This window comes from Drosophila yakuba, unplaced genomic scaffold, assembly GCF_016746365.2.
Source record: "Drosophila yakuba strain Tai18E2 unplaced genomic scaffold, Prin_Dyak_Tai18E2_2.1 Segkk5_quiver_pilon_scaf, whole genome shotgun sequence".
Classification (NCBI taxonomy): domain Eukaryota; kingdom Metazoa; phylum Arthropoda; class Insecta; order Diptera; family Drosophilidae; genus Drosophila; species Drosophila yakuba.
In genome coordinates this window covers 200,168-215,901 of record NW_025048824.1, presented here as the reverse complement: position 1 = coordinate 215,901, position 15,734 = coordinate 200,168, and the positions used below count along the sequence as shown (strand labels likewise).

General features: G+C 40.6%; 2 protein-coding genes across 7 annotated transcripts; both read left to right on the top strand.

Annotated features, from left to right (window-relative positions):
- Positions 1 to 4,219: 4,219 nt before the first annotated feature.
- LOC6539980 (transcription elongation factor 1 homolog) lies at positions 4,220 to 7,642 on the top strand. Of its 5 annotated transcripts, none has more exons than XR_005562114.1 (4): positions 4,220 to 4,367; positions 4,486 to 4,642; positions 7,042 to 7,311; positions 7,378 to 7,642. XR_005562114.1 is itself a non-coding variant. In XM_002086816.3 (3 exons), exons 1-2 carry the CDS (start codon positions 4,252 to 4,254, stop codon positions 4,616 to 4,618), a joined length of 249 nt encoding a protein of 82 aa, XP_002086852.1. In that variant the 5' UTR covers positions 4,224 to 4,251; the 3' UTR covers positions 4,619 to 4,642; positions 5,095 to 6,000. The 5 variants fall into 5 exon arrangements, 2 of the variants coding, with proteins under 2 accessions (XP_039233303.1, XP_002086852.1); XR_005562113.1 differs by having other exon boundaries at positions 4,221 to 4,367; positions 7,009 to 7,311; XR_005562112.1 differs by having other exon boundaries at positions 4,221 to 4,367; positions 6,932 to 7,311.
- A 95-nt stretch (positions 7,643 to 7,737) lies between these two features.
- On the top strand, positions 7,738 to 14,918 carry LOC120322335. 2 transcript variants are annotated; one of them, XR_005562116.1, is made up of 3 exons: positions 7,738 to 12,014; positions 12,080 to 14,212; positions 14,274 to 14,918. XR_005562116.1 is itself a non-coding variant. In XM_039377383.1 (2 exons), exons 1-2 carry the CDS (start codon positions 14,207 to 14,209, stop codon positions 14,910 to 14,912), a joined length of 645 nt encoding a protein of 214 aa, XP_039233317.1. In that variant the 5' UTR covers positions 13,890 to 14,206; the 3' UTR covers positions 14,913 to 14,918. The 2 variants fall into 2 exon arrangements, 1 of the variants encoding a protein (XP_039233317.1); XM_039377383.1 differs by lacking the exon at positions 7,738 to 12,014 and having other exon boundaries at positions 13,890 to 14,212.
- Positions 14,919 to 15,734: the final 816 nt, after the last annotated feature.

The window sequence follows — 15,734 nt, the reverse complement described above, 5'->3', positions numbered from 1 at the left end:
CGCTTATCAAATTACGTGGAATATTTTTGGTGACTGCGAAATCAATTAATCAGGTATTTTTTGGGGTCAGTAGGTCTGTATGGCACACCTAGCCAGGAGAAACGTGGTCGAGCTTGTTGTGGTGCTTGAGACGTCTTATCAAAATCCCGGTCCCGCCGTGGGCCTTACCATCAGGGTGATTGGTTCCGTAGAAAATATATCCTTTTATGTTGAAGTTATATTTGTTTGTGAGGTGTGTTTCCGAATCTAGCATTACGTCGATGTGCTTTTCGAGTAGGAATTGAGCTAGCTCAAGTTTGTGCTGTGAAACGCCATTGGTGTTCCACGTAGAGATTCTTAGCGAGGCCATGAAGATGATTATTTTGATTGTTGTGATACAAGCAGTTGTATCAACATGTTTTGATTGCCCATTAGATCTTGCATGGTGATCCGCATAAACGCCATAAACTCCGCCATGCTCTGCTGCAAGGTAAGTATCATTGCTTCGAAATTACTTTGTTGTTGTTCTATTGGCTTTTTGTCTTGTACCGAATTAAAGTCCACATATTTGGCTTGTGAACATGGCGCATTGGAGGCTGGGGGCTCTAGACCTGATCTTAGAGCGCTTGTAATGACGCGTTTTTGGTAACGAATCCTGTACCAAGTGAGGATCTGGCTGCGGTGGAGAAGAAAACTTCTGGGTTGTTTTTGGGGGGTATTCTTGTGATCGGTGCGTTTTGTGAGCGTACAGTGGCTACGCGCTGGTTAATGCGGCTTTTGAGATCTTTGTATACTGCGCAGTCTTTGTAGTTGGCTGTGTGATTGCCTCCACAGTTGCCACACTTTTTTCTGCTTGAGTGTTCTTTGGGTGCACTGCAGCTGGCTTTGTCGTGGAGCTCGCCACAGACTACGCACACTGGGCGCAGCTTACAGTAAGACTTTGTATGGCCGTATTCTTGGCAGTTCATACATTGTACCAGATTGTTACGTTTGTGAAGTTCTTCTACAGTGATTCTACGATGTAGTAAAAATTGGAGTGTGTAGATTGGATGCACATCGTTTCTTTTCGGTATTTTTGCTTCTGGTGCAAGAGTGGTTGCGGCTGTCTATTTTTGTTTAAGATCTTAAAGACTGATTTTGCGGTAAATCCTTTATCCTGTAGCGCCAGCTTTATTTCGTCTGGTGTTACATCAGGCTCTATGCCCTTTAGTACGACTTGCAGACCCTTGCAGCTTTTTAGCTGGTATGTGTAATAGCATCTTTCTCCTTCGTCCAAATACTTTGTTAAGGCTCTAAAGTGTTGTTCAGACTTGGTCTGAACTTTAGTTTCATGAATGTTGGCCCTAACTAAGGGAATTATGTGGAAATTTGCGTCACCTATGAGCTTTATAATATTGTTTATAAATGTACTTGAGCTTTTCTCACGTACAAATATTGGTGGTGGCTTTGGCTTATTTTTGTCGCTTCCATCAGCTTCAACGGCCAGGTCTTCAATAGTGTCTGCCAAAATGTCGAGCCTGTTGGCATTGTTCGGTACTTCGCCTAAAGTTGTGTTGGTGTTGGCGCGTGAGATTTTTGGTTTGATTACATTTTTTTGGATGCTTAGCTTTCGTTTTATTTGGATGTAGCGATCCATTCCAGTCTGTATGGCCGGCTTTGCGTTTTCGTTTGTTGCAGTTTGTTTTGCTGTCTGCGCAGCTTTCGTTGTGTTTGTATGTGTTGAGCGGGCAGTCGGCATCGGTGTTGTTTTAGTTATTAAGGTTGTCGCGACAATTGAAGAGTTTGTGCTTGCTGTTACAGCTAAGTTCTGTTCTCTTTGCTTGGTGTAAGTAGATTTTGTTGGTAAGGGAGACGAAGAGCAAGATCGTTCTTTGACGTTCGCTGTAAGCAGGTGTTCGTTTGGCGGGTTGGGAGTTGCCGATCGCGGGCGGTCGGATTGCGTCGGCCCAATAGATAGTAGGACGGCGACGGGGAGCAAGAGCGTTCACTGTCGCGTGTTAAGAGAGAAGGATCAGTTGTCGGGTTGGGGGTGATTTACCGCTCGCGGTTCGATTCCGCAGAGACGACAGAAAAGTAAGCGTTGTTGCGTTGCAAAGAGAGCCGTCGCTCATCTTGCTGACGTTGACGCTGAGCTTCGTTTTCACTCATTGTTTTTGGTTAGTTTACTTATATTTGTAACTAGTTAATTGATGATTATTAGCTTATAGATTTCTTAGAAAATCTATATGTGCAGGCATTGTACTGAGCGTCTTTTCGCTTATGATTTTATGTTTGGTTCACTTCACTGTTTCGATTTTTGGAATTGTTGAACTGGAGCACTGTTAAAAACACGTCCGCATTTAAAAACACGTCATTTGTATTAATTCATTATAAGACTAATACAAAATAAAAACAAAATATAACAACACATTTTTCAAAAGTGAGGGCGTGGCAGCTTTGGGCGGTTTGTGGGCGTGGCCAAAAGTTTTTTGGCAAATAGATAGAAATTTACAAGACCAATACAAAAATGAAAAAATATCAAAACATTTTTCAAAAGTGTGGACATGGCAGTTTGGGGCGGTTTGTGGGCGTTAGAGCTGCAGTTCTTTCGCCATTTGATTTGCACTTCGTCGGGAATTTCGCTTAAGTCGCTTCTTCACTTTTTGAATCATCTCGAGTGACGTTGCAGTTTTTTGATGACCACCTCCATGACGATTTGCGATGCTACCAGTATCATTGTAACGAGCTATGATGCAATAAACGAAAACTTTGTTCACTTTAAGATGTTTGAGCTCTCGAACAATCGCTGGTTGTGATTTATGAGCTAAATATTATGCAATCACACTATTACGTTTGAAATCCATTACTGATTTCATTTTTTCACGTTCACTCTCGGCAAAATGCTGTCGTCCACTTGTAAAGAATACTCTCAAATGTCATTTAGCTAACATACAGAGAGCTGATGCTCCTGCGTCAGCAGCGCGAGCGGTCTGGAGTTGGTTACACTTTGAGTGCCGGACCCTGTATATTTATAATTTTTTTATATATATATAGATAAGCTACACAAATACAACAACAAACACAATAATCATTTAACCAGTTAGCCATTAATTAGATTAAAAAATAATAAATAAATAACAATTGTAAACCAACATAGCCATAGGCCATATATATATATATACAATTATATCTAAAACATCTATCGTAATATATAAATTCATATAAATATATATTAATATATATATATATCTATATATATACATTGAAAAACAATTGAAAAAAAAGCTCGTTGTGTAAATACTTTTGACCACCTCTGTATATAGATATATAGAATGAAATTAAATCGAACATTATTTAAAAAGATGGGAGCGACTGTTCATGGGCCTTAGGGTGAGCATGGAAAAAATGTTTTTTGCATATCGATGGAAATTCGCATAAAGTAATAAAAATAAAAGAAATTAGTTCAAAAGGTGTAGTATAATTGGAATATTTGAAACTTGTGCTCTGTGGGATTTTGTAATTTAGCCAATAAGATGCGGAGTGCTGCCTTGTGTGATTAAGCCCGAAGGTTAAATTGGGATTTAGTGAAAATAGTGTTGAACTGGATGGTGTGGTATATCGAAAATATTTCGTTATCTTGGCATTTTTGAAACTGTGAAGTAGTATGTAAAAAATATGGTATCAATGATATATAATTAAAATACAAATAATTATCAAAATGATAAATTATATATCACCCGAAAATATATATATATCGAATCTTCTTAATATTTTTTAATATAATTAATTATTTATTTGATTCTTAGATTTTGAGAGATTTCACACAAATCAATTCTCATATATCAAAAGATAAATTATGGAACGACTATTTTCTCGGTAGCCGGCTTCTGAAAGTATATTTAAAAATAACAAATAAATCGAGTTAAATTTGTGATGAACCACGTATTTAGTATGTATTTTAAAATGTATAGTGCCTTCAGCTTATTTTAACAAAAAAACAATAAAGAATTTTTAAATTTAAACCAATTCACGAAAACATTATATTACCCCTTTGTTTTAGTATAACTATTGAGTGCGCTCATTTTCGTACCATTTTACGCCTTGCTTTCAGTGGTCACCTAAAAGAAAAGAAATATTAAAACTATATATATTTTGCAAAAAAAGCGGTATGTATTCAATATATCATACAAAAAAATATCCCGATATAAATATTTATTGTTTTCAAAAATATCGATATATTGATATTTTTATATATTTTTCACATCCCTACTGTAAAGGCATTACTTAAACAAAATGGGGAGAAGAAAGTCTAAAAGGAAACCGCCTCCGAAGAGAAAGAATATTGAACCCCTTGATCAACAATTTAATTGCCCATTTTGCAACCATGAAAAGTCGTGTGAAGTTAAAATGTACATAATTTGCACAGTTTTGGCTTAAATATTATTTTATCGTATATGTAGATCTATGTATATATGTACATACTTGAACGTGAAATTATTACAACGGGCCATTTTTTTAATATTTCAGGGATAAAGGAAGAAATACAGCAAGAATAACTTGTAGGGTGTGCTTGGAGGATTTTCAGACAGGAATTAATTTTCTTTCAGAACCTATTGATGTTTACAACGATTGGGTCGATGCCTGCGAAACAGCAAATTAAATGGAATTCATTTTGATTTAGTTAGTAAGTAAAATAAAAACATAAAATAAAACTATATATGGTAATATATGACAGCGAGAGAATAACCTCATGTCTTCCAATTAAAAGAGCCTAATATACTTGTCTTATTAAAATAAGGTGGATAAAAAACGCTTAAAATTGAGCACAACATACTGAAATATTAACCAATTTTTGCATAAAGGAATCTCATATCTTAAACAAATGGCGACTAACGAAATTGTAGTGCGTAAGGAAGACAAGGCACAATCGATGCGTTTTAAGTTTAATTTAAATATTAAAATTTGTAATTGCTTACAAGAGATTGGCCATAACTAGACGTGTCCGTGCTGTCGTCACATTGAAGTTATCATCTGGGTTTGGGAGTTTCGGGAAAAATTAAAATATTTCGGATCCCATTTCATGAAGTGTAGCAGCGAACATAAAAATGTAATAGATAAATCCCTTTATTGTTTCAGTGCCATTCATCAGAAGCTTAACAAAGCAGACACTCTTGCAAAATTTCGAGAGTGCTATGAGTGCATGCACTCAAGTGCCGCCGTCACTCGCTTTCAGACTGATTGCAAGTGAAAAAAAAGAAAACAGCAGTTAATAGAAGTAGGCGAAACACATCAGAATAGACAGATATGTATGTACATAGTACATTTTGGGATGTTTGGGGCTTAGATGATCGTTTCTTAGCAAAAAATCGCGAAATCAGCGTGTCCGTGCTTATGTTCTTCAAGCGCGGTCTCGAGGAGAACATTTAGATGGATCCCAGTTCTCCAGGCCCATCTCCCCCAATAATTACCAAATGCTTAGTTACAATTTATAAATTCGCAGTCAAAAATTAAAAATCAGTTTCAGTCGCTTTGTTTCTTTTTTTTTGAGCTTTCTGCTTTATATTTAAACCATTTTGGCTTAAATTTCTTTTAGAAATCAAACATACGTAAATTTTTTTAAGATATTAGTTGAAGAAATTAGTTTTATAGACTTTTAATAATTAGAAATAATTTAATAATTTGGCTTAAATTTCTTTTAGAAATCAAACATACGTTAATTTTTATTAAGATATTAGTTAAAGAAATTAGTTTTATAAACTTTTAATAATTCGAAATAATTTAATGTATTACAAAAAATGTTTGTTTATGTTACATAGAGAGCATACACAGTATCTATATTAGCAATAATTAAACAAAACTAGAACCTAAATTAAAGTATATACAAAGAAAAAAATATTTGAATCCCACACCAAATATATAATTTTTCAAATAATGACAGCCATATACATAATTGCTAATATAAGCATATTATTATTCTTAATCTTTAAGTTTTATATTATTATTATTGTGAAATCCGTTTAATAAAATGAAGATACACCTAAACGATCTATCAAACCATACTAGAGCTGAAGAACATACAGACAAGAAGAAGAACCATACAGACAAACGCAGTATATTTCATATTGTTGGGACATGCAGCCGCCAAAACTGTGCAGTAGACTAATTTTATACTCTTAATATTGTAAGCCGAAGTAGTCAGTTGCGATGCCCATAGTGCAAACCGCTGTTCTCGCACGAATTTATCTGTACTCTCTCTTTGTTATCTACCTACATAAAGCTCGGGTGCTGCATTTCGGCTGTCTGTCCCGCCAATTGTCACTTCTTCGTTTTTCGGCAAAGACTCAACTTGTGAATTCGATATAGCTCTTGGTCGGCCCTAGCTGCCAGTATAATAAACAAAATAAACAGTTTCGGAAAATATTCGGCTATTTATTCGCAACAGTTATTGAAAAAGCTCAATAGCTAAACAATAGCTAGCGACCGCCGCACTATCAGCACCTTCCTTAGGATACTCAGATTTCGGGGCTGCATAAACGAATTCGGGACTTAGCTCACAATATAAGAACAAAACAAGAATTGTCACAAAGTTAAAAGATAATTTTTGAAAGCCACTCATAAACGCTCTAAGCTTAAGACCTAGGTATAATCGTAGAAGAAGTCTGAATTAGGAGTTGAGTTCAGTTTGAGAACTACAATTAACTAATATCGGGTTTCTTGCACTAAAAATATTGCACTAAAAACCAGATTGTTAAAATAAAATATATTTTTTTTATAATAAACCTATGGAAAAATACATTAATATATACATATTTATATTAAAGAATTAATAAAAAATTAGATTTACTAGTTGCTTTTATTCCTATTCACGAAAATACGCTGAATAATACATTAATTTGAATAGCTAAAAACTATTAATACTTTATTCTTTCATACTCATCTTTCATACTCTTTTACTCCCCCGTTGTAAGCGTAGCTTTCACCCGCATCCTTAAGGGGAAGCGGGCACAGCTCATTCACTGCACTCTTGCTCAATCCTGTTGGTGTCCTCAGCCCAGCAACTTGGGCGACTCCATCTTCTTCCAGGCTCAACAACTCTCGCTAAAGGCAACTGCAGGAGCGGCAAACATTCATCGTTAACGAGGACCACCTCATCCACAACTAACCCAGTCTTGGAAGTGCCCCACTTCGATTGCTGCTGCTGTAACGTTAAATACTCTTCCTTCCATCAGGTCCAGAAAACCTGCTGCAGGTAGGCGATGCGCTGCTAGCTATCCAAGCGATTGAAGTTTAAATTTGTCACTTATGGCTCGATAAATAATGAAGGCGGGCGAACATTCAAAAAAAGTGCTGGAGGTAAAACACTAAGATCGGCAGGGTTTTCTGAGTTTAATACTAAAAGTTGATAATTAACTACCGCAGATATGTGGCAAATAAGAGTTCTCAGCTCATCGAAGGTCAAAGTGGAAGAGCCTAAGCTCGATAAAAGCTCTTCGCTGCTGCTTACTAAATACCATCAAAGTGAGGCGGAATGAAACGCCACTTGATACTCTCCACCAACCAAAAATTAAACACTGTAACATATCTACCCTATAAATATACTAAATTAATGGGTACAACTTATCTTGAAAACATTGTGACACTTTGTCATAATAAACATAATGTTCAAGTACCCAAAAGACCACCAACAATTACACAAGTGTTCCAGCGCTCAAGTAATATGATCTAACGCTTATACATAAGCCGATCGCGGAGCGTGGAACTATATGTATATAAAAATAAGTACTATATATACGGGTCAGCTCAGCCCAAGTTGAGCGCAGAAGAAACATTCGAATAAAGTAACTCTAACTGAGCAGACGCTCTGACTCTAAAAATACTGAACCTTCTTTGGGATCCTTGCGAACATCATAACACTGTTGTCGTTCTTAAACGCCTCAGTTCAAGCAACTCGTTCTTTGCTCCAACAAAGTTAGTTGCGTTGTGGAACCAAATTTGTCGTGGCCTCCTTCTTGTGCATATAAACCGTTTTAGGCCGTGCAAGAAAGCAACTGTAGAAAGATCCTTAATTAGCTCCAAATGTATGCAAAACAAATAAATTAGGCGAGGTTTCGTTCGAAAATACCTGACGCACTTGTATACTGCCCTTTTTACGGTGTTTGGGGGAAGGCCCCAAAAGGCCAATATTGGTATCAAATTATGCTGAGAAGAGCACGAGGACCAGTAGGTCGCGCTAATGAGCGTGATTTATAATGACCACAGTAACTGGGTGATTCTTTGGTATGATGATTGGGTGGCGGTCATTGAAATTCAACGAAAGGTTCTTCAACCGACCATCTAATCGAAGAAGCCCAACTTGGTGAATGAAGTTTGACAGCGAGGCAAGTGGACTAGACGGCTTACAAGGATTAATATATATATATATTCCATAACTGAGCACGGTCAACCAGACACAGCAACAGATGAGTCCCACTTTCAGTGGGAAGCCAGTTTAGGCTACTTACTACTACTACTTACTTACTACTTTTTGTAACCAATCAGTTATGGGGGGTCCATAGGCCTACAAAAATCTCTAATACAGAGCTTGGAGAAGGGGTGAATCGTGGGAACGAGGTATGCCGATTTTACTACAGCATATAAGTATCGTGCCATTCTGAATCTTTTCCTTGCACAGCAGCTGAAGAAAAATCTTAGACTTTGTGATTTCTGGCCGACCAAACCAAAAGGATCGTAGAATCGAGAGATTGCGGATAAAACTGAACGTCGGAAAGGCCTTGGAATTGATTGAAGCCTTGAAAATTAAATCAACACCGGATTTCACGGTCAGCGTGATACAAAGCAAGGCGTAGCGTTCTTGTAAAATCGCCTCCATCGTCAAACTTCAAGTAGGACTCCTTATCATCTTCCAAAACGCCTTCCAAAACAGCCTGTACATTTGAACACCACTTCCTTAGTATAAAATTGCCTCTGGAAAAGAGCGCGGACGTCTGCTGCATTATGTTGATGGCTTCTTTTTTGGAGCTGGCGATATCAAATCATCATCATAAAAGTCACGGCAAAGAATCTCAGCACCCACTGGAAAGGTTACCTCCTCATCCCTAGACAACTGATTCATCGACCTCACAGCTAGGTAAGAAGCAGGCTTCGTACCATACTTAACAGTATCCAGCTTAAACACCCTCAGATCATCTTGAGGAGAATCTCTCCACAAAATGCACTGGAGTAGCTATCCTCAGGCGAAACCCTGACACACCGGTACATATTACAGATGTCCCCAGTGATTGCAATTGAATGCGAGCAAAAACGAAGAAGAACCTTGAATAGTTTTGGGTGAATCATTGGACTAAGCCATCAAAACATCGTTTAAGGAGTATCCTGAAGAAGTTGACTCCGATTCATTAAAAACGACGCGATGCTTTGTGGGGGTGCTTTCCTCTTTCTTGAAACAATGATGACAGGAATTGGATTTTTCTGTCGGAACTTCTGGCATAAGTTCCACCTGCAAGTACTCGTTAATGAAAGCCTTGCATTGGACTTTGACAGCTGGACGATGCTGTTTTTGTGTATTTTTCTCTCAAGAGCTAGGAATATTTGCAGAGCTTGCTGGTAGGACTCCCATAACGGATCTAAACTGAACTTGGCTGGCAATCGAACAGAATTATCCCCAGCCGGCAAGCGAGCAAAGTGTTTAACAAACGCTTTACAGTCAAGCTCTTGTCAAGTAGCCCGGACAATGGGCACGGCGCAACTCTCCACCTTCCAAAACTGCCGCAGCAGAACCACAAGACGATCCAGTTGGCTTTCCACATTAGGCGGAACAATAGCGCACGGCGATATTAAAGCCTTTTCATTGGAGCGACTGCAGCCTCCGGAAACAACCCAGCCTAAACGTGTATTTATAACTGTACGTATAACTCTGGATCCGCAAGCTTCAGGTTTTGGGGTATGTTTCAGTTACAAACTTCGATGTTAAAGTTGGCCTGTTGTTCGGCTATATTGTATGCAATGACAGCAGTGATAGAAGTCAAGTACTCGGAGGTTCGAGATCGCAATGTTAAGTTAACTGACAAACCATCTGTCTTAAAACTAGACTTACCTATACCGGTAACACAAGCGGACGACTTTGGTAGCAATGTGAGCAATAAGAGCTGAAGATGGACCATGATCTCATGATCAAATGAATTTGAGGCCAGTAAGCTGAGATCTTTCGTGTGACCATAACGAGGCTAAGGTTCCCAAGTAAAGCAGAGTGTGGTGCTTGGATTCGCAGGCGCAGGAGTTGCACTTTTTTATGTTTGAAAGGTCAGAATGGCTATCTATTATCGTCGTGTATATAGAATAAAAATCCAGGCAGTTAGCACGACCTTCAGTGAATTTTGGTACCTGAAGAGGGGGCAGCGACGGTGCCCTGTTCCGGAGTGAACGTTTCTGTTGGCTACAATCACACGGAAAAATGCCGTCAGCGAAGGTACGAGAATAAGGTTTTAGGAGTTATGAGAGCATCATCAAATTTCTTACTCAAATTGCTTTTATTTTGATCCAAATTAAGCTCGTTCAATATTTTTTGAAACGTTTGTTGCAACTCATCGATCAGCTCCAACCTCACATGTAGAACGGAATTGTCCAATGAAGTTAATCTTGATAAAGAATCCGCTAATCGTTCCATAATGTTAAATATGGCAGTCGCCGTGCGCCTCAAAAATTTCACCCTGTTTGCATCAGCCGTAACGTTTCCAGAATTTTTAGCAGCCATGGTAATAACAACAAATTCGGTTTAAGCGGAAAGATGAGTGCAAAGAAAAATCAGCATCAGCTTCCGTTATTTGTCTTTAATCTTTAATTTCAGTTAGCAGTATCAACGAAGTTTAAGTTTTAATCAGCTTTTTATAATTTGCACTAATACTGCATATATATAAATCACGTAGAGGTCACCAAAATGTTGAGGTAATAAGACTTCTTTATCCCTTCTTGCAAATGTAAAAAAAACAATTTCTGTGGTAGCGAATTTAAGCGATTTTATTTACTTTTTTCTTAGAACAAGATGCGTAACGCCATACGATTTTTTTGGACACGATTTTTTTGTGCTGGCTCCGGCTCTTTCGAATTTTTGTTCAAAAGCCAGAGAGCGGAGAGCTCTAGAACCAGCAGCTCTCTTGTACGCATATAGTGGCACATGACCACATATAGTGGCACATGCCCTCCCCGTGGGGAGTAGCTAATTTGAACGGCGATTTTAACAAACGAATTTTTTCAAAAAAAAATCTTCTTTCAAAAAAGACATCACGATATCAATTTTTAAAAATTATATCATTAGATCATATTGAAATTGACCAAAACCATAATCAAATTCGTTTCAAAGATCAAAATAGATTTCGGATCGAAAATCGTGTTCTAGCACAGGCACGCACACACAAGCAAATCTATTTATAGATTTTAACGCTCTCAACTTTTTGCGAACGGACTATTTAAGCCGTCGCCAAATGTGTTATTCTAATGTCTTTGGCCTTTGGCCAGATAGAATTTTTCAGTTAGTGAAGTCTGCCCTTAAGGCTAGACAACCAACAAAAAATACTGCCTTTGCTGGAGTAAGTTTCTCGAGCAAATGCTGACACTAGCAAAAACAGCATATCTCCCCATACCCGGAAACCAATGGGAACCAGCCACGGCCCCCAAAGGCGTGTATCTGTATTTGCGTATAAAAATAGTCTTATATCGACTTAATTTTACTCATTAACAATGATCTTGTTAACTGCTTCTGTTAATTCGTTAATTTTGTTCTGAGTTTGTGTATTAATGACTATGATGTACTTTCAATACGGACAATAAACTTCTAATGTGGCCTTTGTCGACGTCTAACAACTTTCGCATATGTGACTCTGGAAATAACTCAAACACTCTACTAGTTTCTTCTAACGCCTTTTCGAATTCGGACAGGTTACTCAAATGCCTGGGGCCTCGTAGTGTAGTGGATAGCGCAACTAGCTGTTAAACACGAGGTCGTGGGTTCAAACCCCACCCATGACGAGCATGGCCACACAAACTTTCTTCTCAAAAAAAAGGTACTTTTCTAGCTTTTAGAAAGTATTCTTCCATCCATAATGCCTAATGCAAAAATCTTCGGCAGCTTACTTTTGCCCAACCGCCTCACACCCTCTCCACGCTATAAGGATTAAAACGGGGTCCCCCACATAGTTACCAAGTGCACTCTGTGTTCTGCGAACAGCAACAACACCCAGCAGGGCATGACGCGCGTTACCAGACTGGTCGCTTTTCTACGATTAGCAACATCACCGTAGACGCTACTCCCCGATGACGTTAAGTGGCAAGCGCCACCACTGGGATAAGCCGCATCTGGCCAATCACCAGATCGGTCGAAAAACTTAATCGATTATCGAAACAAATACGAGAGAGTTGGGCTCTCGTAGAAGCCCTAAGTTCCCGAGAGAAATAGGAAGGAATTAATAAAAAAAAAAATTTCAGTGCCTAATCCAATTTCTTTGCTCTCACACCAGTTCAACACCTTTTGTTAATGTATTTGGCATAAAAATAGTACAGTATAGCAATTATGCTTATATATAAGGTGCATGAAAAAGAGTATTAAAATTGCGGGAAATGTAAATTTGAGAGGGATTTGGTTGCCCCTATGACCCACCCTCCCTCTAATGAGGATAGAAGTTCCGTCTTCCTTTTGTTGTTTCTGAGGTAAATCTTTTCGCCTACCCCAAAAATTTGGTTTTGTCTAGTAGGGTTGCACCCATCTAGGTTAGCCTGTTGCGCTTTTACGATACTATTTTTTATTGTCAGTCTGTGAGCGTCCCTGCAAATTATAAGGCATATTGCGGTTGAAAACTTTTGACCGTTACCGGTTGCCACTGATTGCTTGCCGTCCCTGGCTGTATATAGTTTCTACTCGCTACGAATTGCAACGGCTAGCTCAGAGAGTTTGTTTGTTCGTCCCACCAATTTATGATTTGTGTGATTGTTCGACCAAAGAGAAGTCAGAGTTTCAGATTTAATCCACCTTTATTCAGTGACGCTTGATAAAGATAATTCTGTGATCCTCGCCTTCGGATGCGAGTCGTAGCTCCATCGTTGTTCTTATTTGCTGGTCCCGCGTCGCTCTCGACGGCGTACCCGTGCCGGCTCGACTGGGGCTTTGGATGTTATGGGGACAGGGTGTATCGTCCGTGAGATCACGTAGAGCTTCTCCCCGAACCACCGTTGTCGACTCCAAAGTCTCCACAGTCCCTTCTTGCGTAAGCCAGGCACTTGTTGCCCTTACCAAAGGACCAACCTGCGGGCTCGGCCGGGGCTTAGGATGTTATGGGGCAGGGTGTATCGTCCGTGAGATCAGCTAGAGCTTCTCCCCTAACCACCTTTCTGACCACGCCAGGTCCTGGTGCTTGCTTGTCCTTGGCTTGTTCTTGCTTGCGGAGATCCTCTTCGGCGCTCGCTTGTACTTTAACTTGTTCCGGGTTTTGTTCCGCGTACTTCACTTGTTCACTATTCTTGTTCACTATGCTGATCGACTGATACTCTGCGGGTATTTTCTTTACTGACTGTCTGTCTGTATGGCACTTTCCTAACTGACTGTCCCGCGGGAATCCCGTTATTTCCCTTTTTGCGCATGGCTCACTCGGGTACACGGTCCAACTTATGTCCCGTTAGTTCACGGTGTGTCCTCTTTGTGCTTGTACCAAGACCATACCGTTACCGTACGACCTTTGCGCCTTTGGCTGGTTCGAGTCCAAGGTCCAGCGCGGTACCGTTAGTTTACGGTGTGTCGTCTTTGTGCTTGTACCAAGACCATATGGTTACCGTACGACCTTTGCGCCCTTGGCCGGTTCGAGTCCAAGGTCCAGCGCGGTACCGTTAGTTCACGGTCTCTCCGCTTTGCCGGGGTCCAAGGTCCATTGTTTACAGTTTGACCTGACCGCCCTTGACCCTTCTCGCATTCCAGCCGTCTTCGCTGTTGCCATGCCGATTTCCTACACCAGGATTTGTGGTGAGTTTTAAGACTCCTCACATTTCCCCCCTTCGTTCTCAGCCTGGCAGTCGCAGTCTATTAGACCCCGTCTTTCAGCTTCTTGACTTGGCATCTCGAACATCCTTGCGCCTTCCTGATTGCAGCCGGCGTCTGACCCTGTCTTTCAGCATCTCGACGTGGCATGGACCGCCCATCGACCGCTATTATCGTAGCGCCCCCATCCCAATTTTCTGGGTTTCACGTGGTTTCTGGTGTTGCTGCACAATGGAGGTAAGTTTGCGGCTTTTTGTGTAAAAATTGCCATCTTTACTCATCCTCTCCTTGCTTTTAGCTCCACCCACTCGATGAATGCTCCTGCATGCTCCGGGGCTTGCCCACCTCGTTTCCGCGCCTGCTGCAGCCTGGCATCGACTTGCCGGCCCGCGTGCCTGGCCCCGCTTCGCGTGCCTGGCCCCGCTTCGCGTGCCTGGCCCCGCGTCCGCCCTTGGCTGCTGCGGATGTTTTCGCACCTCTTTTTTCTACAAGTCAGCTATGTTGTGCGGTGCCTTCGGCTGCTCTTGTTGTTGTGGCGCCGGCGGCGGCGTCGGCTGCCCCTGTTGCTGCGGCGTCGGTAGTGGTGGTGGCTGCGATGGCAGCGGTGGTGTCGGCGGCAACGATGGCTGCGTGTGCGGCACCGGCGTCTGTGGCTGCGGTAACGGTGGCTGCATTAATGGCGGTTGCGGCAACGACGGTGGTGGGTGTGGTGCCCACAGCGCTTCCTCCTCCTCCTGCCACCCTGCTAGTCGCTCTTGCCACGCGGCGGTGGTGGATGATGATTGCTACACCCAAAGGTTTTATTATAGAGTCCCTCCTGAATTTACACTGTCTAAAGATGTGTTTAGACATGATAAGTAGACAAACTATAAATATGTTCTATTTATGGGCTGCAATAAACATGGCACGGGACAACATAAGTAGCAACTACAGATAAGTACGATTGCAGTGGTCTATTGTCGAAGTGTCAAGAGATATGATCACGCGGTCATAGGCCACAAACATAGATTTAAGATAAATCTCATCTGCATTGACCAACGCAGACTGCATCGTCTTACAAGCGCTGCATTATATAATTAGATGATAAGAACCTATGTAAGAATGAATAAAAGGCGATGCCCTCGCAGTAGCGAGTCAGTAAGATTCAAACACCCGAATTGAACTCATTAAGTGTACGCATTAGTTTATAGTGTGAACATTTTGGTCCTTCGAGAAATTCTGTTGTTTTCCCCCACCAGTGGTAAGAAACACAGAAGAAAAAACCAGCGCCTTAAAGTAAAAAGAGCAAGGTTATTCGAGTGATTCTGTTGTTTCCCCCACCAGTGGTAAGAAACACAGAAGAAGAAACCAGCGCCTTAAAGTAAAAAGAGCAAGGTTATTCGAGTGATTCTGTTGTTTCCCCCACCAGTGGTAAGAAACACAGAATAAAAGACCACGCCTTAAAGTACTAGGACTATAAGGTGAAACATTGTGTTCTTGCTTCTCATTGGCTGATCAATCAGCTGTGAGTCGAGGTACAGCTAGGTCAACTGGGCGACCAATCAAAAAATCCTCCAACGGATCACGCCCGAGAATACAAGCAGAAAGTACAAGTCACAGTGATTGTTTTCCCAAGATGTTGTCGGAAAGATCTGTGAAATTGATGCAAGACCAAGGAGTGCTGCAGAACAAAATACTGCAAGCCATCAAGGACAAGGCATCTATACCAGCAATAGAAGCATTGGTAGACCAATATACTACTAACAACAATGCGCTGGTA

Bases quoted from the DNA above. Each gene is read 5' to 3' on its own strand.
- LOC6539980 (XM_039377369.1), top strand. From the start codon at position 4,252: ATGGGGAGAAGAAAGTCTAAAAGGAAACCGCCTCCGAAGAGAAAGAAT. The intron at 4,368-4,485 runs GTACATAATTTG...TTAATATTTCAG, and splicing joins AAGTCGTGTGAAGTTAAAAT to GGATAAAGGAAGAAATACAG.